At 47.8% G+C, this 24,823-nt stretch overlaps 1 protein-coding gene across 1 annotated transcript; it reads left to right on the top strand.

The window, feature by feature from the left end:
* Positions 1-525: 525 nt before the first annotated feature.
* Positions 526-17,557, top strand: mxd1 (MAX dimerization protein 1). Its single transcript, XM_030104088.1, is given in 7 exon segments — positions 526-1,330; positions 1,923-2,022; positions 8,317-8,346; positions 13,670-13,784; positions 13,930-14,014; positions 14,017-14,088; positions 15,206-17,557. Coding segments are annotated over 7 exon segments (669 nt in total). The 5' UTR covers positions 526-1,263; the 3' UTR covers positions 15,406-17,557.
* The last annotated feature ends 7,266 nt before the right edge of the window (positions 17,558-24,823 follow it).

Below are 24,823 nucleotides of genomic sequence, written 5' to 3'. Positions count from 1 at the left end.
TTTATTAATAGGTCTCGTTTTGAATCATGTTTTTTTTCTACTCGTGTTTTCCCAGAGCAATCTGGGGAGACTGCGCATGCGCGGACTGCTGTGTCGCGTTATTAGGAGCATGTGACCAATTGTAAAAGAGCATGTGAATCTGACCAATCTGTGCAGAACGAAGAAGACAAACAACACCGAGCCGGCCAATCGGAGACATACACCGCGAAGCAGCATGGCAAGAGGGGCGTGGAGGCTGTCACGAGCGGGCGTTGTCACGTTGCATTGAGACCAATGGCGAGCGAGTTTATCATAAAAAAACTTGACAAACCACGTAGGAGTGTGTAGCGAGGAGACTGCGTCCATTGTGGCTCTGCGGAGAGCGCTACAGCCAATGTAAATTAGAACCAAAATGGCCGAAGCTGGTCTCCAGTGGCAGATACTGCTCACGACGCAAAATGATTGACGGATTCAACAGCCAATAGGAGCTCGAGTTGTTGTATCCAGTAGCCAATCACATCACCGCACGCGGGGAGCTTTGTGGTAAAGTACAGTAGTTTCGCTGCCGTCCAGATCAACAAGCCACTATTTTGGAAGCAGTTTGACAAACAGAGTGTACCTGCAGTTTCCAGCGAGACGTTTTTATCACGCGTTTAACAGCGGAAAACCAGCACAAAACCAGCCAGCCACACTGACTCTGGCAATCGTCGGTCGAACTTTAAAGACAGCTAGCTGTTTTTTGTATTCATTTCGCACCAGTGTGTGTGGTAACTGTACAAGCTAACATTTTTTTTTTTCTCCACTGGCAATATACGGCAGCTTGTCATCCGCTTTAAGCCAAGTTAGATTTTTTTTTAACATTTTTTTGCCAAGTACAGGAGAAATTGTATTATTTTTGTATACCAAGAAATGCTTTTTTGTTGTTGTTTTTGGTCGCCGTTTTTGTCGACGATAATTTAAAGAGGGTTAAAGTGTCTTATTGTACAAGCGCTAGCTTTAACTAGCCAAGCTAACATCAAACCCTCACTTATTATAATCAAAGTGATCGATTAGGATTCTATTGTGGCTTCTTCTTTTTTTCTTTTTGAGCCGATTGGTGCTGAATCCATCGCAGCAAGAGAGCCTGGTAAAGGTTTCCTCTCCCTTTTTGAGACGATAAGCCGAGAGAGAAAGCAGCCTGTGGGGTGTCTTAAAGCACAGTCGGCGGTGTTTACCTGAACCAGGCTGCTGTACAGTCCCGGAATCCCTCCTCGGATTGTTATAATATCGGTGTTATTGTTGAAAATGGCGGCGATCGGAATGGTGCAGATGTTGATCGAAGCAGCTGAGTACCTTGATCGCAGGGAACGAGGTAAAGTGTATTTTTGTCATTTTTTCTCTATGTTTTTTACGTCTTCTAAAAAATGCATCAAATCCCTCCACGCCTTGGAATAATTAATGCCATGTTAAAGCTATAATCAAATATGTTTATCTATTTTTTATTGCATGGAGTGCTCGGTGCATGCATCAAATATATTGGTTTTTGCACATCATAAGCTCCTATGTGTAATATAATATTCAATACGCATTTCGGCACACGGTGCAAAGTAAGAATGTGCATTTGCATCCTTTATAACGAAAGGATGCATGCATATGTGTCAGATGTGCAGGGAGACATTGTTTTCGTGCAGGCCCCTCCTTTCCCTCTGTTGTGGTTTGCTATTGGGGTTTATTCCAGTTCAAGATGACATCATTGTCCAGGCTGAGGGGAGAAAACACCGTTTGAAGATGCTGCATGAAATTCATTCATTTTAAATCTGCACAAAACACAGCTACCGAATTTCCAAATAATCAAGCTCAGATCTGACACATTTCACAGTCTGCCTTATATTCCCAGCCTGGCTTGTTTTCACTTTCGCCAGATACCGGGACATGTGACCACTATGTTGTTTATTTGCTTGCAGAAGCTGAACACGGCTATGCCTCCATGCCACCCTTCATCAGCAGCCGAGAGAGGGAGAGCTTGAAAAGGAAAAGCAAAAGCAAGAAAAACACAAGTAGCAGGTAAAGGATTTTAAAAACCCCGTGGTCCAAACCTGCACAGCTTCATCATTTTTCTGCTTAAAGCCGCCCATCGCAGCTTCACATCTCCCCCACTGTGCAAGCGTGCAGTGCCATGGTGTTGTTCCCAGAGGGTTCCGCGTTTCAGGTCACTTGACGAAAAATAATAACGGAACTTGAAAAAAAATGTTGACACAGAAGGCAAAATGCTGAAAATTCCCCTTCCAGATTTTAAATTTGAGGAAGAGGAAGTGGATTTAATCAGAGCAGTACAGTCTGTACCTGCATATTTACCTTGCATCAATATTCATAAGTCTTCAACTTCTCTTTCATTTTTTAATGTGTTTCTCCTGAACTAGCCTGTACCACTGGTATCTGAGTGAGCATGCTCACATTCAACATTCTTTTTGCAAACAAAATGATCTTTTTTTAAGTGAACCTGTTCGAATCGGTATGTTAGAGTGCAGAAGATTCTGCTTCAGCGCTGCTCCACCCCGTTTCTGGGCAGTATACCATTCAGCGTCTGACAGGTACTCTGTCAACCATGCTGACATGCTGTACACGTAGTCCATTTTAGGCATTTGGCACACAGCGGGCAACTGTCTGTGTTACTGACTGCACAGTGTACTTATAAGTCATGAACATAATGTGATGCAAGGCAGCCGACTGCCATTTCCTCCCTAATTCTTCTATGACTGAGATTAAAACTAAAAGCTGTGGCCTCATGTGTCGGTGTGTGTGAGAGTTTGCTCTTCAAGGTGTTATGACTGACAGCGGGAAACATCAGTCTGGTTTGAGGTGAATGATCACTCAATAAGGCAAACTGGGTCATTCAAGGTGACTGCAGAAGACATTCGGGGAGGGGGGCATGTCCTGGCAGAGCCAGTCACCTCACCGAGCGCCGCTGCTTTCAGAGCTAACCACCCCAATTTCATAAATCAGTCATATGAGGACAGATTTGTGCTGCTTCCCACAGATCAACGTGCGCTCTGATTAGATTGCAGTTTTCAGGGAGCTCTGCAGAGTGTGCGTTCCATATTTGTGTAGTGAGTTGGGAACTGTACAAAATGTACACAGGAGGTAGCTGTGTGCAGACAAAGGGAACATAATGTAAAGTCATGCTTTAAAGTGGCACCGGAGTGAAAAGATTTCACAAGGCATGTCTCTGGCCACCTGTTTCAAGAGAAGCACATGAATAGTCCAGAAAAAAAAACAAATCTCCAGTGCAGATGTGGACGTCTGTGCTTGTCTGTGGCAGAATTCGTGGCATGTCATTGTGGACTGTGATATTGAGATAAAGTCTGCTGAAAAGAAACCTGTTTCTCCAGTGGACACCATGTTATCAGATTACTTTCAGTTGAAGTTTCTTTTTATTCACGTTGTGAAAAAGCAATGCATCAGATGAGGCTTCGAGCCGTTTGCACCCAGGAACTAATTAGTTTACTGTAAATGTCTTTAATGACATGCTGGGCAATAAAAAGGTGGAGTTGCAGCAGAGCATATATCCAGACTGTTCACTGAACCTCCGTCAGACGTTGCGCCCATAAGGGCACACAAGTCCACGTTGGCAGTGGTCCACCTCCTCCTCTGCTCCTCTGCCAGGCGGACATGTGAATACGAGCACACCGCATACCAGAGCTGGAGCATATAGGACGCTTCATGCTTAGGCCTCTTACCTTAAATGACCTAATGTACAGCCAGCTTTATGAACTGCTGATGTGAAGTTCCAAGGCCGCTGCTCACGCAGACATGTGTGTGTTGTCCTCGGTTAACATCTCATGTCACTTATCTGGTGGTGAATGCAGAGATTTTACAAGACAAAAGTAAACTTCAGCATGAGGGTATAAAAGCAGGAACTGGTTGTCCTGTGATGGTAAACCTTATCAGAACAGCTGCACACACTTCAGATATGTTCCAGTGATGTTCTGTACTAAGTGGCTTGTTTAAAGGATATCCTGGCATGAACTGGCTGCTGACCCGCTGAACAACGTGATGCAAAGAGCACATGCAGGCACATATGTAATTCTGCACGTAAATAAGTTGTATCCGTGTCATAAACAGATATATATCCAGCGACTGTACATTGTGCGCATATCTAACGGACATGTGAGTGTTTCCACTCCATAACATGTTCAGGGCGACAGTCACTCATGCCGCCTCTTTAGCGCCGCAGGTGAAAACTGTTCACACTTTCTGATATTGATTATCTTCCCCATCACTTTTGAGATGGTGCCATGCTCGAGGTGATGATTTGCTGCGTGATTTTTCTGTGATCCATTAATTGAAATGGAGTAAACAGTAAATCCTCACAAGAGAAATTCTGCTACTTGTTTACAATTAGCATATTCTTCATAAATAATAAACATGAATAAATATTTTAATGAACTTTGATTTGGAAAGTGTTGCACATGCATGGTAGCAGCGTTTCAGAAAAAAACTGTGTTTCCTCGTTTCCATGGAAACGGAGCCGGCGCGTTTTCTGAAAGTTCCATTTTCAGTGAGTCCGAGCCCCAGTGGGGTGTACACAGACAGAGAGCAACAGGAGGTTTGTGTTTTCATTTGAAAAACGGAGCTTAAGTCACGTGTGGCATATTTTTTTCTGTCAATGACACACTGCGTCACTTGACCACTGGTGTGTGTGTGTGTGTGTGTCAGCAGTCCCCGTTGGTGTGTGAGTGAGAGGTGGAGTGTTGGGGATCATGTCCAGTCCATTTACCGTCCAGGAGCACGTGCACTAATGCAGTTTGTTAAAAGGGTCTTGGTGTTAATCATGTAGCCGGCTCAGTGCGGCGGATTTGCTGTGCGATCCCCTCAGAGTGCAGGCGAAGGCGGCGGGCGCTCGGCGCCGCGGGGACGTGCCTCCGCTCCACGGCTCGTCTCAGCCGGCCTGGGACCGGCGTGGTTTGGCAGTCATGAAACTATTCTCCGTTGTATAAGCAGCAGGTTGTGTGGCGCTGCGGTGACTCACTCACTTGTTACTACCGGGGCTTTCTTATTCAGTGGATTTCGGTCTGGGAGGAGCCGATTTGTCGATTGATCAAGTTGTCGTGAGTTTTCGGTTCCAGCGTGGAGGGATGTCGGCCGAGCAGGCGGGCATGGGTGTTTGAGAAGCCGCTGAGCGCAGTGTGTGCGAGCCCCTCCACTTTCTGTTGTTTGCCTGAAGCAGGGATGTGTGAGTAGTGGGGGAAGGGACTCACTGCCTTCCTGGTGTGTATGTGTGTCAGTAGTAGTGACTCTTCCTCCTCCTCCTCATCCTCATCCTTCCCTCTCTCCTCTCTTGCTTTTTTTTCTCTCCTTTCACTCCCTCTTCCTCCTCACCTCCTCCACCCTTCTGTCTCTCCTGCTCTGCTCTCGCTCTTGGCAGTAGGTGGAGAACACCAGCTCCTCCATTACAGAGATGGCGAGCGAGTCCTCCCCCACCTCACACACACACACAGTGTGTGAGTACAGTGCACGATGGAACTCACACTTGATCTTGCCGTCCCTGTCGTGCAGGCTCATGGCGTTGCTCGGCGCTCATCAGCCGGTGTTGTTCTTCAGGGTGGTGTCGCTGCAGGATTCCTCTTGTTGCTCCGGACTGGTGAATCATTTTGTTTAGACTCAGTGTGGAATCTTCCACGCCGTTCCCGTTTCATCCTGCTTCCTGGATGCAAAGTTATGTGGCGTTGGTTAATGTCCTTGACATCTTCCGCGCTAAACGATGTCTCCACCTGCTAAACTGCCCTTCCTCAGCCGCCAGAGCAGCTCGGATTTATAGCTGCTGGTTCCAGTTAACTTTTTTTTCCCGATGATCTGAACAGTGATCAACTTTAGGAGATTTGGAGCTCTGTAACTAGTTTAACCTGGGATTAGTGTGGAGTAATTAGGCTTTAGTCTCCACTGGGCCTAATGCCAGGGCAGGGGTCTGCTCTGTGGCTCCCTGAAGCTTTCACTAAATTATACCGAAATAAACTTTTCATCTGTACATTATTCACTGCTAAACCTTGTAATTTATTTTTTTATCCTGTCTTATTTGATATTCAACTTTCTCTCTGTTTACTCTGTGAGGACTGGAGCAGCGCTTCAAGAAATTTGATAAAGTGTTTCTATTCTATTCTAAAATGTCAAATTTGTCTGAAAAATGCTGGAAAATAATGATGAAACTGATAAGATAAGGTAGAAAAGCCACTGAAAATGTAAATAAATTTCCGCCTTCCTAAATTGTGATTGAAACGTCATAAATGCAGCATAAGATACAGTTTTTTGTGCGAATTTCAAAACCGCTGCATATATGACAGTTTAGAAGCTTGATTTGGTGAAAAGTCTCAGAAATGGCTGTTTTGGTCACCGAGGCTTCAGACCCCTGGCGGTGAGCACTCTGGCCTCACAGCAGGACAACAACAACTCATAGTTACAGCCTGACAGCAATTAAAGATAAATAAGAAGTTAATATGTAATAAAATGAATTGATTCAGGGATAAGTTAAATTAGTAATAAAAGTAAAGTGGGTGAGGCAGCACAGGAAGCAGGAGGTTGAACACTAAGGTGTCGCCGGCTGTTATGTTGTCTGACGGCCGGGGGGGGCAAAGGGACAAAGTCGTGTTGTTTCTGCTACTCTGAAGAAGTTTGTCTGAAAATCAGTGTTTTCTTTGACATTGCTACCATTTGCTCGGTGGTTTGACGGACTGGACTGGAGCCGGGTTCGTTCGACACCCCTGGAGTACATTTTATCCCAGTTTGCTCCAAAACTCCAAAACATGCATTGGAGGCTAATTGTTGGATCCAGTTTGACAGTCGGTGTGAGTGTGGATCTCTGTGTTTGACCTGTGTTTGACCCCTGCAGCCCCCCCGCGGCTCTAAATTGGATAAAGCTGAAGGATAAATGGACTTTAACCCTTGTGTTTTCAAAGCTACCAGACTACCTGTTGAAGCGTTGAATTTCTGAAGCGTCAGCCGCAGAACGGGAGCGTTGCTGTTATTCTCTCATTGCGAATGAGAATTGGTTCTCCACTGACATTTGAAAGCATACTGAGATAAAAGTGCTTCACCTTAGGTTTTCTAGGGATGGAGCTGATCCCAGCTGGCTATAAGCCCGTTTATGACCATGAAGGACGCACAGGGAGAACATGCAGACTCCAGCCAGCCAGGCTGGGATCCTGTCTGTGAGGTGGAAGAGCCAGGCCGGCGCCGTGTGGGCCTCAGAGCGCTTATTCCATATTACTGGATGTTGCAGCAGGTTGTTCAGCCGTTGCAGGCTGAAGTCGTCTTATGCAATAAGCAGCCGCCGTGAATTCCGCGCAGACCTGCTGCTCCGCCGGCCTCCCAGGATCATTTTAGTGGCTCAGGCCCCGCGTTATCCCGCGGGCATCTCGTCTTTACTCAGTATTGCTTTCCATGAGTTTGTTGTTACGCGGGTGTGTGCGGTTGGAGGGCCGGAGCGCAGGAGGAGGAGGGACTTGTTGCGGAGCGGGAATAATTGGCATCACTTCCCTGCTGGAGCTGTTATGTCACCGTCCACAGCGATGGAGAGGACCCGGGGCGACGGGCTGAAACAGGATGACGCCTCGTGGTCGCACGCACACGCCACACCGCCGACACTCGCCGGCTCGTGAACGCCGGGCCGAGCGGGGCTGACATGCGGGGGCTATTTTGGGTTCGGGGGGTCCGGTGGAGGTGGGGAATGTTTAGGAATGCAGAGAGGGATCTTCCTTTTTGACCTTTGCCCCTGTGTCCTGGTTAACCCTTCTCACAGCTGTCAGACGCTCACATTTCTTCCAAAAACTGCACTTGACCTCTTTTCTGCGCCTGCTCTGTCTGTGTGCGTGCGTGCGTGTGTGCACGTCTCTAACACTGCAGTGCAGGAAGTCATGCAGGCCAGCAGCTCACCTCCACCTTTCATTTTGCCTTGCCCCCCCCCCCACGCTGCTCTGGACGACACACACAATGGATAGCCAGGCGATATGAAGGGCCGGAGCCGCGGCTGCTCCTGCCTCCTGCCTGCTGTTTGTGGTTACTGTTACTATGTTTGCCTCCGGGCCCCTTCCTCGCGTATCCGTGTGCGAGTGCGCTCCTTAAAAAAAGCCTCCTCTGTGGATCAGCGGAGTACCCGGCCTTTTCTCCGCGTTTTCCTAGAATCTCATTTTGTCAGCAGCTCCGATTGCTCATAGACTCCCACGCAGCCGCTTCTCTCACGCTCGCTCCCCTGCAGCAAGGCCTGGGTCCGCGGCGCCGGCGGCGCCGGGAAGGGGCGAGCGCACCCCGCTTCATCTGCCGGTGTGATTGTTTTTCTCATCCCTGTTTTCTGTTTTATCTCCGCAGGTCTACGCACAATGAAATGGAAAAGAACAGGTGCGTTAATGAAATATCTGTGTGTTTGTGCTGTTTTTTTTTTTTTGTCCTTTTTAAATCTGTCAGTGTGCACCACCCCCCACCCTCCACCCCCCACCCTCCTCCCTCCACCTTCCACCACAGCCACTGTGGAAGTGTCAGGAAATTATGGGTTGTCAATGGAAAACACTTACTCATATGGCATTAGTAAGAATGGCTGTTAAATATGTGAGAGGATTCTGTTCTAAATTAAAAGTGAAAATAAACACGTAGTCTCGTAGTACTCAAAATATTAAGGATGCAACAAAATGGAGGAAGAGTGACTGAAAGTGGAGATGACAGATTCGTGAAAATGAAACACATGATCTGAAATGGAAAAAATAGAAGAAAAAATAGAATGTGTTTGCTTTTTCCAACCGAAATAAACTGGAGACGTCAAAGCCGGTTTGAGAGGACGTGCTGCAGGGACGAGACCTGAAATAAAGGAGCCTGTTTACACTCAGGTTCTTCCTGTTTGGACGCCTGATAAAAGATGTGTAAAGGTCTGTGACCAGTGGTTTATTACCACTGCACCACATCACCAGGATCAGGATTGAGCTCCATAGTTTTAGTTTCTCTCTCTCTCTCTCTCTCTCTCATCCATCCATTGTTTTTCAGCCATCTGTGCTCTTCCTGTGAAGTTTTGTTTTACTTAATGACTTTGGAAGAAACAATGAAGGGCAGATCACACCAGTTCCTGCAAACTGGATCTCTCAGTACAGGGGTGTAAAACAGAAGGCCCGTGGGCCAAAACCGGCTGGCGAGAGGCTCTCATCCGGCCCGCCAAACCAGGAACCTAAATAAGTTTCTGAAAAGTCGTGAACACCGACCAACGCTGAGACCCGAGCTGGAATATCGCTGATGCCGTTATGAAGTATAGCCACCTGGTTTCTATCAAACTGTCCTCAAACTGTCCTTTATTTCGAGATCTTAGTTTCTGAAATTTTTTTAAGGAAATTATTGACATTTTCATCTTGTGTACTCTGCATCACAGCATAGGAATACTAAAGTCTCAATCCGTGGACTATGCCTTGTTTTCAACTGCAAATTCTTTTTCAGAAGCACAGCCAGAAGCCTGAGTCCCAAACTGTCCTTTTCAGATCACTCAGAGTATTTCACAGTGCATTTGGAGAAGCAGTGTTCAGTGAGCGGCTCCAAACAAACCCGCCGCCATGCATCGCTCAGACTAAACAATCCAAAACGAGACACTACAGATGCTCACAAAATGAAAGAAAAAAAACCCCAGCTTTTTTGAACTATGAAGTTCATCATGATGTAGTTTAATGACCATGATTTATAGGATCAGCTTCAGAATATTCCTTTTCTTGGTCGTTGATTCGTTTGTGGATGAGCAGGTCTGTGTCGGGATCCGTCGTGATGTGAGGTGGAGCCATCGGTTCTCTAATCCCCACGCTGACCCACATAAGGACCTCGTCCCTGCGGCACTCTCTGGGTTTTGCATTTCCAGATTTGAAAGTTCTCCTGAACTAAAACATTCAGATTCACTGGCTGGGTCGGATTTGCATCGGCAGCTTTGTCTTCACGGCCCGAGCCGCGTCCGCCAAGGAAAGGCGGACTGGAGGGTCAGCAGTGAAACCGATACTCCACTTTTCAGTGTCGCGCTCCAGTTTATGAGCGCAGTGTCTGAAATGACACGGCCAGCTGCTCGCAGTGACAGGCAGCCTCTCCACGGCGGTTTATCCGCTGTCTGGAAGTCCCACGGCCGATCCTGATGATTCACAGAGGGATTTACCACAATGCACGCCGCCTGGCTTCCTGTGTAACCTGATTTCTTTCATGCTGCCGACCCGACACGCAGGCAGACGAGACGAGCCAGTTCACACCGCTGATTATCTTCTGGGCTTTCCTGCATTTCACAAACACAAAGTTGGCAAGCTTAGCTCCTCATCTGATCATGTGATCCGGGGGCACGGCGTTGTATCATTTGATAAATGCTTGGTTTTTATTGGTGTGTGTGCGTGCGCCTGTGTGTGCGCGTGCGTGCCTGCCACCTTATGTAAGACATGAGCGGGGCCTCGGATGACCCCGTGGGCGTGGCCGTCCCCAGCTGTGTGTCCCCAGGTACTTTCCACCTTCAAGTGACAGCACAAACGTTTGTTGAAACAAGGAAAAAGAAACTAAACTCAAAACCTTTCTGAAATGAGAGCATAAAGCCATTATCCTGTCAACAGGAATCAGGTACTGAAACATTAAAACAAGGTCAGAATACCAGATCTCTCATGTCTGGAGCTGCCATAACAGCCACTGTTTCCTAAAGTTCAAGAAGGAAAGGAGGGAAGCAGAAGCGAGCTGGTGCTTCAGGGTTTGTGAACAGAGCCTTTGTGTTTCACTGCCGAGATGAACGACGTGTCAGAGCTCTATCAGGTGGCTCCGGCTGCCCTTTGGCTCCCGAGAGGAGCCGATCTGGTTTCAGGGATGTGCTGTCCTGATCCCTCTTTGTACAGCTGCTGAATGTGTGCTGTCTACTGACGGCTCCAGCCAGTTCGCTCTGACTCCTCCGGTTCTGCTGAAAAATGTCACCAGCAGACAAAAAAATAGAGTTTTACTGTTGGATATTTAGGTAAAATACTTTAATTATCAAGTAATTGTAAAAACACATTGAATGTCTTCATGATCTGATTTTTATTTTTCAGATTGGAATAAAAACCTTCGGCCTTTCACTTCAGTCAGTATTGGTGACCTGCCATAGTGTTCTGGGAACATCTCCCAGGATTTCCTTCCCTCGGTTTTCCTGTAAATGGCCATGCACCAGAGTAGGGAGTAGTGGAGAACAGGCATGTACGCCCACATCGTTTTCGTGCATTAAAAAAAAAAAACCGGACACAAGTGTAAAAACTGGGCCGTGGAAATGTAGGTTCAGGCCTCGGGCCGATTACACAACCCTGCAGCGCCACATAAATACTTACCTATTGACATACTGAACCAGAATAACCTGAAACACGATGGCCGCCCCGCCGCCTCTCTCTCTCTCTCTCTCTCTCTCTGTCTCTGTCTCTCTCTCTCGCTCGCCCGCTGTCAAACAGCATGTGACCCGCGCTGTTTGAGTCTGCTGCTCATCGCCAGTGTTTAACAAACATTAGCTCGCCCCGCTGATCCCTCATTATGTCAGAACAACACAGCCGAGGACATTTCCACGTTATGTAATGTCAGTGCGCCTGGCCTTTACACTGAGTCAGCTGAGAAGCCGGCACTCCGTCTCAGCTGCTAAATGCCGCTCTGTATCTGCGCGAGGGGGCTCGACTGGCAGTTTGTTCAAGGCCGGGGGGGTGAGCGCTCGTCCTCCGTCCACAGACGAATCACCGCGCCGCGTTCGAATAAACGTTCTCCCGCCTGTGACGCTCGCGTCGGGGTCACCTGCGGCAGACAGCAAATGAGCAGCCCATCCAGCTCCTCCACCGCACAATGAGGAGCACAAAAGCCTCTTCACACTCGCAGCGAGGAAGCGGTCTGACGTACGCGCAACACGCCCACTCGCACAGGCAAACACAGGCGCAGCGACACGTACACACTCTGACGGAGCCGGAGCTGGAGCTGGAGGTGTGTGTTGTGTAACAGCAGGGTCAAGTGGTCAAAAAACACCCACCAGACCTCAGCAACTGCCAAGGCTGCCAGCTCACTGAGAGCCCTGCAAGCAGAGGAATGGAAACGTGTACGAGCGTGTGTGTGTGTGTACGAGCGTGTGTGTGTGCGTGTGTGTGATTGTGTGTGTGTGTTACAGGATGGGAGACACTAATAATCACTTCTTATGTGAACATATGTCACCGATGGTGGTTGATCACATCCGGTTTCCTCATGGGCTTACACACAGTTGCTTCATGAAATGTCCCATGGAGCAACATCGTGCGACGACGCCGACTTCCTGAATCATGCATGGGAGTTTCTGGTTGCTTCATGTGGAGCCTTCCTTTCTCAAATTGCTTCCTCACTAACCTCCGATAGAAAAGATGAAGTCCATTTTCAGCCTAAAGCTCAATCAAATGTGCGGTTTAGGTTTTGTCCCTGAGGCTGCTCGGCGTTGTGCCCGTTAACAGTCACCTCCCTGTAGAGCTGGATGCTGCTTATTTTCACCTTCTGCCTTCTGGATTTCTTTGGCGTCTATGATTCACATGTCAGATGCATTAACTAAACAATGACATGATCTGAAATGTGTTGCATTCAGAGGGAGAAGCAGAAGCTCCACTATTTTTACAGCTTGAGAAGGCCTCAGTGCAGGTCTGGATATCTGCATTACGCGCTCAGACATCACGTTTGTCCTCCCAAGGATCTTCGTCTCAACTTGTTGGTTTTCCAACTGATGCCTCTTCACCTTCATCTCTATCTGAGGCCGACAGCTTAATCACAGCGAGCAGTTAAATATAAATGAAGCGTCCTTCCCAGCAGCTGGCCGAGTGGCGGGCAATGTGGGCATCAGTTCTTGTTTCGCTCCAGCGTGACGCCAGCAGAGAAGTACTAACGCTGCATTATGACTCCTCTGGCTCCACGTCGCCACAGAAAACAGGAACGCGTCGCACTTAACGGCGTGTGATCGTTTGGGGAAGACAAAAAAAAAAAAAAAATCCCAACATTAGTTTCTGATAAAACGAGACGGTGGACGCTCAAAACAGAAGCAGGTGAGGTACTGGGAAATAAACAAGATGTTTCCAGCACTTCGTCACAGCTGGAAACGCAATTATTTACCAAATATGTGACTGTAATGTGAGAAGCTTTGTGTTCTCCGATGTCGTCTCGGCTGCAGACAGCGCGGACCGACCAGGACTGAAACTTCGGACTGGTGTTTACTACAGCCACCAGCAGCAGTGAAATCTAATTATACACCTCGGGTCACTTGATGTCTGCGTCGGAGAGTTGAAAGCTTCCAGACATCAGAAGACGGCGGGGAAGGAATGCTGAGATTTATGCTTTGCTTCTTCTTTTATCTCCGTTCTGTAAATTACAGACATGGATTTTTAATAAGTCTGGCGCTCCGTACATATTAATGACATGAAGGGAGGATGTTTCCGGCATTTGAAGTTCACTTTCTCCTCTCAGTGCAGAAGCTCGTTTGTGTAAGCTGTGCTTCTATCAGAGGAGTTTATGACGTCTGTCCATCTTTAAAGTTTGTGGTGCAGAGTATACATGAGAAAAATTAAAGCTTTTAAAGGGATTTTCAAATCGGACACAACGAAACACTTGATGCTGTCTCTGCAGCTCCTCCAGCTTCCTGTTCTTCACTGACCGCCACCCTTCTGCTGGTTAAATGTCTGACAGTTTCCTGCATCCTCTGCTTCTCCTTCTCCCCCCGCAGACGGGCGCATCTACGGCTGTGTCTAGAGCGCTTGAAATCCCTCGTTCCTTTGGGACCAGACGCCAACAGGCACACCACCCTCAGCCTGCTGATGAAGGCCAAAGATCATATCAAGGTGTGTGTGTGTGTGCGCTAACACTGTCCACTTAATCAGTGCAAGGAGGGCAACCTGCTGAGCGCCGTTGATGGAAATGCCTCAGATAAGCTCCTGCAGAAACCAAGCGCCAAGCTCATGGAGTGTTTTCCCTCCTTCTTTGCAGAGGTTGGAGGAGAGCGACAGGAGAGCTCAGCACACCCTGGAGCAGCTACAACGGGAGCAGAGACACCTGAGGAGGCGTCTGGAGCAGCTGGCGTGGAGAGGACCCGCATGGACAGCACCGGCTCCACCCGCTCCTCCGAGAAGTCCGACTCCGACCAGGGTGAGCCGTGAGATCTGATAAAACCGCCAAAAGGAAAATGTTGAGTGTAAATTGAAAGCAGGAAGGGTTTGATTGGAGCCGAGCGTTTCATCAGACGGCTCGCCGGCTTCTGCTCTTAGCGTTTCAACACACCTGCTCCACCTACTGCAGCCCGGAGCCCAGCCGGCCTCCCACTAACGGTTATTCCTGGATCTGCGGATCAGCAGCGCGGCTCAGTGTTCTTCTTTAAAATTCCTTGAAAGGATGAGATGAAGGAGGATGGATTTAGTGCGGTGCCACAGTGAGCGAAGCGCGGTGGATTACCACCCACACCAGCCTCTGCAGCCTGCAGTGACACGGCCGCTGTCGGCGGGAAAACCTGCAGCTGCTCCTCTCAGATGGAAACCTCACACTCTGTTTCTGATACTTAGTTTTTATTGAAATACTTCTCCAAAAGAACAGGAGGAAGGCACAGCACATGGGTATGGAAAATATCTCCACCGGGGTCGCAGGGCGACATTAATGATGCAGCGCAGTACCTCTCACACACTTGCTATGCTACAAAGCTACTTCATACTCCGCTCACAAGCCGTCGGTATAGTCTCCGCGTTAGACCGAGCTCGCTGTGCGCCGCCACGTGCTCCAGCTCGCCGTTATGAATTTTTCAGACAGCCCACATAAAAAAGTGGGATTACTGTAGAAGGCTGACCCATAAATTCTGCTCAACGTGAATACATCACTTATTAAAAAGCAGCGTGTTGCTCGGTTTGACGTGAACAAGTCAGGCATGAATAAGTTCAGCGGTATGGAGCGAGCGTGCACACGCCGTGTCCAAGTCACTGGGATTTACAAGATGTTAGGGGCAGCTGGAGAACGCCATGAGTTTTATTTTGTTTAGAAAATAATATAAGCTTTGATGAAAACGCAGGTCATTTCATTTTCTAACCAGTGTCGGTAGGTAAATAGCCTAATTACAGCTCGTGTGTTTCAACATTAGAAACGGATTGGGTGTTAGAGAGTCCTGCTGCTGACAGCACAGGTGTCAGGACTCCGCCTTCTTTAGCCAGGTGTGGTAATTGAGCTTTAGAGCAGCAGCAGAGCCGGCGTGTGACCGTGTGGCCTCCTGTCGTCCCCGCAGAGTACCTGGACGTGGACGTGGAGGGGACGGACTACCTGCTGGGTGACCTGGAGTGGAGCACCAGCAGCGTGAGCGACTCAGGGGACGAGCGAGGCAGCCTGGCGCAAGCAAGCTGCAGCGACGAGGCTTACTCCAGCGCCAGCCTGCAGCGCCTGCAGGACACTCAGGAGATGGTCAAGCAGCTGGGCTGCAGCCTATAAACGGCACTGATCACTGACCCCACACCCGCGCCCCCCCCACAGCCGGATCGCCTCACCTCCTCGTTTTTTTTTTTTTGCCCCACCCCCACCCCCCTCTCCTCCCCTCCCTCCCAGGAGCTGACCGATTGGGAGGCCTCCTGCCCGCGGGCGACTCGGAGACGCCCCCCTCCTCCAGCCCATCGCCAGCGGTCAGTCTACCCCTCTTGCTCTGCGCCAATCAAACGAGTGGATTTAAGACACTGCCACCCCCCCCCCCCCACCCCCCCTCATCCCTCATGCCTCCGTCCCCTCATCAGACACACAACTTTCAGCAGAGAATGTTACCACACAATGTCCCACTGCCTCTTTTTCTATGCCTCAAGAGCCATGGAAGCACTTATGAGATTTCACCCCCAATTCACACACACACACACAGACACACGCATACATAAACACACACACACACCCCTCCATCGCTCCTGGGTGTCCAGCGAGACGTCCCGTCAGTGACGCCGACAGGAGGCGGGCTTTTCCTCCTCTCCTCTGCCTCTCCCGGTCCGCCCTGCCTCCCGTACGACCATCGGTGCATGGTTCTTTGCACTTAAAATCGCTTTTGTAATCAAAACTGTGTCATCTTTTTTCAACGCCGTCTCTTAGAGAGGACGCCCCCCCCCCCCCCCCCCCCCCCTCCCCCTCCTCTCCCCGCTGCCGCCACCGCAGCCACGTTACCAGACGAACGCGAGTGTTTGAGAACCCAGTGGGTCGGCGGACTCTGTGGACACTAAACCGGCGGTGAACTGTCGGGGGGCCGACAGCAATACGTCCCTCAGCACCCGGGCTTTGACCGCCCCCGGATGTTCCTGTCCACACTGCCATTCTAAAAACAAACAAACAAAAAAAAAAAAAAAGAGAAAAAACCCAGAAAAACACACACAGAAAAAAAAAAAACTTGTGCAGCATGAGATTGTGATGGGGTAACGGGGAGGGACGTGGTGGGTGGGTTCCATGTTTTCTTGCCTCTCTCTCTGATGACGGTGCGTTTTTACGACATCCTTTTCTCATGTGTGTGTATGTCAGCCGCCCGCTAGCAGGTCCTGGGCTCTCCGAACACCAGCCACAGGCCCAATGCTGGCATGCCCTGGCAGGTGCTGGTACATAGTCTTTGTACGCGACTCCTTCACTGCCCCGCGATCCCAGGAAGGGACGAGCCGATCTAGCGAGAGACACAATTCCACGGACGTAGAGAGAGAAGGCAGGCAGGCGCGCCCCGCAGCATCGTTTTTCGCCGGCGGTACGTTCCTGCCAATAATTGATGAAGGCAGAGTCGAGCCGCCCTGACGCAGGAGGACTGGCTTGGACTTTTCGGTGGGAACTCTCAGAGAGAGAATCTGTCTGCGCGCTCCCATCTGAAAAGCACTAAAACATTCAAACCACAGACATGTTCTCTCTCCTTTGCCTTGCCTTCATAGCTATTTATTGTTTCTGCGAAGATGTACACTTATTAATGTAAATAGTTTACAGAAAGATCTATGTCTATCAGCAATGTATTTATTAGATATACTAAATATATAGATGAATATATCAAAAAGTCTATTTAATTAGTCATAGCTTCTGTTCTTCTCGTGAGGTTTATTGAGAGTTTCTTCTATGTAGTTTGTTTGCACAGCCTAGTCAATCCATAGATTATCTAGAGACGTCTCTTTGTGCCTCGAGGCTTTTGTGTCTGTTGAATTCGGCACGGTGCTCTATAGGAAATGAAATGTTTTCTTTGTGGTTGATTCTAATTTTTAGCTGTTTTCCGAAGCCATCTGGCCCTTTTGTTAGAAGGAGGGATACTCGGCGCAAAAAAAAAAAAAAGATTTAATAACCTATTAAAAAAAAAAAAAAGAGAAAAAGCAAGCCTGTGGTGATCTTCAGCTCGGCGACGATTCCCGCGGAGTCCGAAACAACATGGCCGCCGGGGCCTCGGGGAGTTCCCCCTCTTTCCTTGATCTGAATGTACGAGTGTCTCCGGTCGGCCCGGCGCCGCGGGAAGCTTCCCGAGCTCCTGCATGCACCACCCGCCAAATAATCCCCGTTAGAGCATGAAGATGGTACACCAAAAACAAAAAAACACAAAAAAAAAAACACAAGAAAAAGAAAAGCAGAAAAACAGATCTGGGTTTGTTTCAGTCTTTGAGTGTGGAATGCTGCTTCTGTGTTTGTGGAGTTGAAACCTTTTCAAAGCGCAGAGGGAGTGTGTATCGTACAGGGGGGACACTGAAACGTAGGTGTGTGTGGGCAGGTGTGTTCACTGAAATGCCATCTGTCAGTGCGTGCATGGGTAGACCGTACGAGTGTGTTGTGTGTGTGTGCGCGCGTGTGTGTGTTATTCGTCACTGTCTTCAGAGAGATTTATTTGGGGGGGGTGGGAGGGGTGGGTGGTTTAAACAAAATGTTTCTGTTCTGGTTCCTGTTCATTTGTTTACAGTAAAATGCAAAAAAAAAAAAAAAAAAAAAAGAAAGAAAAAAAAGAAACTCCACCTGACGGAGTCTTCATGGTCCGACCTGTGGGCGTGTCCCTCTGTCCCTCTCATCTGTGACCCCGTCTTCCACCAGTCACACTGTGTGTTTGTATGCATGTGTGTGTGTGGGTGTATGAGTGCACTTCCGGTGTGTGTGTGTGTGTGTTTGTGTGTGTGTGTGAGCGCGGCAGGACCGACTCCTTCAGACATCTCCCGGTTCCTGCAGCGCTCCGCCGGTCCCCGAACCTCCGCCGCACCCGCCCGTCCTCACACACCCCCCCGACACACAGACCCTGGTGCTCTCGGCGTCTGCCCCCGGAGGCGGGTGTGGAATTTCTCAAAGAACAAGATGACAGTCAGACCAGTTGTTTAAGCTACAGATTTCAGCATCAGGGGAAAATGTTACGTCGGTTTTGTCTTTTCTGTTTTTTTTCTTTGCACATTCTGACCCTGCGTACCGAGCGGCTGGCGATGCCTTAAAAACAGACATCAGACGTACGACCCGACAGAGATATACGATGTGTTTGAGTGTGTATGGAGTATCAAGGTCATTCCTTCCATTGTGACGGTCTCAGGCATGGTGCTCTCGTGCATTGTACCACACACACACACACACCAGACACACACACATGCATTGGACACCACCATCACGGCTCCATGAACGTCGTCGGTCCCCTGCCGCCTTTCCCCCTCCCCGGAAAGGCCCAACGTCTTATTTGCTGAAGAATAACAAGGCGGACGTTTTGTGCACTTCTACTTTTTAAAAAATCGGAGAATTGGACACTTGTCTTCTAAACAAAGCACTTCAAGCGTGGGGGAAAACAAAACCCTTTGAATTGTGGAGCAGCAGTTTATATTTGCCAGTGATATTAAAGGAATAAACATTTGAAACCCTTGTTTACCTACCCATCTTCTTGTCGTGGTCTTTATTTGTGGGTTTTGGTAATAATTGCTTCCAGATGACAAATGAAGGCTTGAGCAGAGAAGGCCGGCCCACCACGTTTTCATACAATGAATAATTTTCACAGCGGCGTTGAACAGACAGTATGAGGAGCTTTTTGCACAGGAGATGAAGAGACGGCCTCGGCGGGGGCTTGATCCTCAGCCAGCCACCCGAAGCGTGTTTCCCAATAATCTGCTGGCCGAATCCCAGGTTTGTGCGACGGCAGCCATCTGACTGCCGCCTATTAACCAATACACACAAAGCTCCAAGGGGGGGGGGGGGGGGGGGGAGGGGGAGGGCGTCTCGAGAAGCATCCTGCATCCCTTCTGGAGCTGCTGCCAGCTGAGGGGGGAGAGAGCCGCTCAAATGTGTTTTTCTCCAGCGCCGGAGCTCCAGCAGCAGCTTCCCGTCTCAACTCCATCGGGCTGCTCGGACCGGCTCTCCGAGTCCCAGCTTTCTCCCCGAACCGATCCACTGACGGCGGGCGGCAAACTCCGCATCTTATTTCAAGAAATATTTTAGTCAGGATTTTTCTCTATTATTTCCCAAACAATTCATTTAGTGTCCAACCATGTGTGACCTTGTCCCAAACCCTGCTCATCAGTAACCAGCAGCCTGTAATCTGGCAAAGTGAATCCAGGAAATGCAGAGGGCTGAAGTACCGGTTCACGGGAGGAGTTACTCTTTCACTACAGCTGTTTTTATTGCTTTCTGTTCAAGTAATCCTCCACATACAGTAGCTGGCATGATGCTGGCTGCTGCTGTTTGTTTATGTGATGAAACAACACACACACACACACACACACGCACACGCAGGTAAACCAGATGAACCAGTAGCAACATTCCAGTCAGGCGGCCAAGTGGCATTGCTTTTCTGGAGACTGTCAAGAGTCAGATGTAGTTTATGACCCTGTTAAAACACACTTTAATGGAATTCATGAGTGAGTTTGTTTTAAATCTACTGGCATGGTTTACAACATCATTCTAATAGATTCAACTGCTTTTCTCATTCCGATCGATTGATTAGATTTTCACGTGCGTGTTGGGGAGTGGTGCTGTGAGAGCTGCAGTCATGTTCGGAGCTGTTCTTACATAATAAAAATGACTCACCGGCTCCTCTCTACAAGGCCGTTGAGAAGCAGTCGTATTCTCCTGACATGCTGCTATTTCCCCGCCTCCACTCGTCTCCGCACACGTCACCGGCTCTTGTCCTGTTGCAGACTGTGAGCTGTATGAAACAATAACATCAGGCGTGTGGCGTGCTTGAAACTCAGTGCTGTCGATTCTGCACCATTCCAGGTTTGAAGGGTTTTGTTGAGATTTGAGTGGAGTCTGGGAGCTGTTTTCCCCTCCGGAGGGCGGAGGTCAGCGCGGTCGTGCGAGGTTCATCGGGGTCATCGCTTGTCAAGGAAATGCGTGAAACAGCTTCAGCTCAGCGGAGCGGTCGGTCAGAACGGTCCCTTAATGCCTGACGGCAGCGGCAGCCGCTTGATTATCATTGTTGAGATGAACCCGATGTCCTTCTTCCACTCACTCAAGGCTGCCGTGACTCTATATCTGTTTATTCATCATGCTGCGTGTTAACTGTGTTGTCACACTCTGCTGCAGAGCATTCTGGGTAAAAGCTTCCACAAAAGACGAGCTTTACATCAAATCTGCACATGAAACACAAGACGCAAGCCGCAATGCAGCTCGGCTGGAGCCGACGCAGCGCGCCGCGGCTGAGTGTATCGACATGTCTTACCTGCTGTGTGTGTGTGTGTGTGTGTGTGTCCCTGTTATTGACAGAGTTGTGTAAGAAGCAGTGTTTGTTTGCGGGGTTGTGTCAGGGTCACGGGCCTACTGACCCACCTCTCCACGTCCTCCTTTGTCAGATTAGGCAAATCCAGCAGCAGCTTATCTGAACACATCCACCTTCCTCTGACCTCCGCCTCCCGACAGTCGTCCCCACACACACACACACACACACACACACACACACACACACACACACGCACACGACTTTAAGTTTTTTTCTTCCATTCACACTGCCTGCCATCCCAGATCATAACAATCATATTTAATGACGCCTACATTATATTTAAAAACAACATAAATTCTTTAAGAATGCATCAACTCACTATGATTCAAAAACAAAAAATCTCAATGAAACGATGCTCAAAAAATATTAAAATAATTACAAAACTACTGAGGAATTGCGCTGCGATGTGCATATAAAGCTTTCACCGTCGAGTTGTTTCACTAATGCTATGACTGCACCAGTATTGTCCAAATTAAATCGGCTGTGTAGGATTAAAATATAAATGAAAAAATAATTATGGGCTTCTGAACCTGCTGACTGTGGAGATAAAAAAAGAAATTGAAAAAGGAAGCGATGGCAGGAGTGAGCAGGAGAAGGCTGCAGTGGTGCATCCCTGGAAAACAAGCTCTGCTCTGTTGTGTTTCCACTGCAGTTTGTTTTCTGCACAAGGAGTTCATGCAAAATAATTCAATTTCCACATTTTTAGAGCAACATTGCTGTAATTTAATGGAACTTCCAAGCAATTGCAAGATAGATTAAAAGCATATACCCATAGACTGTGTATGAAATACACTCATGAATAGCTGTTGGTTTTTGCTTTCAGAAAATGAGGCCAGGTTGGAGGCTGCCATCTTGGATTTTTTTGAGTCAGACACACAAAAAAAAAAGGCAGCAAGGGGGCGTGACCAGAGAGCAATATGGGGCGGGACCGACTGAGAGCCAGTGACTCATGCCAGTGTTGTGCCGAAATGTGATCGTCTGCCTAAAACTGATTGCACTGTCTCGTATGTCCTTTACGTTTTATTGATAGTGTTGTTTATGGGTCACGGTGGCGTAATGCGGTCAGCACTGAGGGACGGTCCACCAGAAACCCGAAAACTAATCAAAACAAGTCAACAGGCTGAGTAACATAATTAGAGAACAACTTAATCTTAATATGGATGAGAGTTAAGTTCCATTAATAAACCTCCTGAAAGCTGCTGGAAGGATATTTCAATCATTCTAGACCAGCCTGTCAATCAAGTAACCACGCCCCCTCGTTATGAAAGCTTTAAGGCTCTGTACACAATTCAATATTATCCTTTTTTCAGATGGACCACCTGAGCTCTCCTCTGGACCATGAAGCTCGACAATAAAAACAATCAGACGGTGGAGAAACGCAGCCGATTCAATTTCATTGTCCCATTTTGAACTGGAGTCTATGGAGCCACGGCATTTCTGCAGTGTCTCGTGGACATTGTGATATTTCAGGTTTTTGTCACCTCTGGGTGGGCTTCATTTTTCAAGCAAGGTGCTTCGTCCACCTTTTATGCAGTCTATGGTTCAACCAGTGTCAGGGATCTTTTACACTCGTCTCACTTGTGGATACAAAACTCATGCAGATCAGATGAGACAAGGACATCATGTCAAGATCAGACCTCTTCAGAATTGTTATCAAGGAATGAAATCTCCATCCACAGTGATGCAATCTATCTGAGCACCACGAGATTTCATCACCTGAGCAAAAAGTGTGCTGCATCCAGATGTGATGTGGCAACATCTGTACATCCTCCATCAGGGATGACAGCTCAGATCAAAAGGGCAGAGGCCTGAGTGGGTCTGTAGGCGTGGTTTGTGTGTGTGTGTGTGTGTGTGTGTGTGTGTGTGTGAGCAAACAGATGGAGCAGATCGTCTGCATGCGGAAAGAGTCTCTCCTGGAGTCACAGTGAGGAGTGCACATCAGACAAGATCAGTGCATCCAAGATAGAACAAAAGCGAGCGAGCTGAGTGGCCTGTGCGTGGCACGTAGTACAGCGCTTCACACAAGCCCTCGCTCCTGGCTTGTGAGTAACACCTGGCATATCAAAAAGACCAAAGGGAGATGAGTTTCAAAGCTGGAGAGCGGTCCGTGTCTGGGCCTCTGTGGAGATCCGGGCTTTCTCTTGATGGGATGCCATTATATGCACGAAGAGAGACACCACACCCGCCGCCGCGGACAGTAATCTGATGTTTTGTCCGCAGTCATTTAGAGCAACACACAAACAATGTGTGAGGCAAACACACACACACAAACACACAGTGAATAATGTATCACACTGAGAGCGCCTTGTAGCATTCAATTATATATAAAAACTGAGCGGACTGGAGATTCATTTGCTTTGCTGCAGTGAAAGAGCAGAAGCTGGATTAGTGCTGATTCTGTTTATGAGCGGATGGAGGATCAGACTGCAGGAGGGGGGCTACACCTCAGCAGAGGAGTGGAAGAGGGGATAAATAACACATCCACCCTCCTCTTTAATGCATACCACAGAATTAATCCTCTAAAGATTATACCCACTGAGCAGAAAGTGGCCCAGAACACGTCTATAAGGTGTTATCTCTGCACATCCAGAGGACGTCCTCGGGGGAGAAGAATGAAAGTTTTTTATTCCGTCTTTCTTGGTCGCTGCACGGATGTCTTTTTGGGATGTTGTATTAACGTAAAGGAAAGACATTTCATTGATGTGATTATGGACATCCACAAGACGTCCTCAAAGGAGCCAGAACTGAAACAAATGTCATCAATTCAGTCAGAAACAGAGGTGACAATAAAAATGCAAACGCTACAAAGCAAAAAGGGAAAACTACAATATAACAACAACAACAACAACAACAACAACAACAAAAAAACAACAAAAAACCCCACACATTTCAAATGCAAAGGCTACACTGGAGGATTGCCTATACCGGAAGTGCACAACAGTTGGAAGAACAGACTTTGTTTCCGGGGGACAATGTTTTCTGACGGACTAGTGCTCTTGCAGTTTAACGAAACACGGTGCTGCTTGTGATTCATGTCATTGTGTGTTTCTCAAACCTGCAACATTGCTCGCTGTGTGTGATTGTCAAAGCGTTTCGTTAAACTCTCCTGAAGTTAAAGTTGTCCCCGGAAAAAATAATGTTGTTTGATCCTTCTGGGCCGCATACAAGAGTACTCACGTTATTTACTGCAGATATTTGTGTGGATTAAATAATATTCATAATACTAATATTTGTGTGGATTAAAAAACTATTTTCTTTACTTCAGTAAAATTAAACAAGAAGAAATTTGAATTGTAATAAGTGTTCATGAAGTTTTTTTTTAATAACTTGTCAGCATGAACAAAGCTATTTAGAGCTATAAATTAACAGTGAATGCAACAAAATGAATACAGAACAAATGAAAAAAGAGAAAAGCAACAGAGAAAAAGAAACAAGATAAGAGCAGGTAAATGCAATTATATATTGTGTGTTTAATTTACCTTCACTGGTGTTTGGGGAATAGACATGGCTGTGGCAGTGAAAGGTTTTCTGGATTTGTTTCACTGTCTGTACATTTCCAAGATTCATTTGAAACTCCAGGATAAATACATCCAATGTAACTGTTCAATTTGAAAACTCACGCAGAATGAAGCGCATCAGGAATTAAATGTCAGCATGTTGGTCTCAGAATGTGAAACGACGTGTTTCAAAGAGCGTGTAGAATTCATTGAAGATTCTCCTCGATGTGTTTCCTGGACTTTGTTGACACATCATGTGCAGCCACACATTCATTCTGGTTTTGGATTTCTTTGAAGCGCTTGCCGTGACACCATGAAACCAAACTGTGTCGCATTTTTGGTTCCTCCTTTTCTCTTTGGTTATTTCGTCCAGTTAAGAAACTCGATGTGCTCATGAAGCTCTTTTCACGATGGATGTGATGAATTTACAGTTTGAACATGAGTTTCTCCTGAACTTCTGTTTTTCTGGTGAGCTGGATGGGCTTTCATCTTGTGTCTGGACTGGAAACATGTCCATCAGATCTGGCAACCTGTGAGCAAACCTGATCAAAGAGGTTGATTCGATCTCAGCTAACATCTGACAGCAGGGTAAACCCAGGACAGGTCGGGATCCAAACTTAGAGAGACATTGATATACGGACTTTCTAGTCAACAAATCCTCTGACGAGCAGGTCTCTGAATTGTAGGAAGGAAA

The sequence above is a fragment of the Salarias fasciatus genome, chromosome 12, assembly GCF_902148845.1.
Source record: "Salarias fasciatus chromosome 12, fSalaFa1.1, whole genome shotgun sequence".
Classification (NCBI taxonomy): domain Eukaryota; kingdom Metazoa; phylum Chordata; class Actinopteri; order Blenniiformes; family Blenniidae; genus Salarias; species Salarias fasciatus.
The sequence above is the reverse complement of the archived record's forward strand: the minus strand, read 5'-3'. Positions and strand labels throughout refer to the sequence as shown.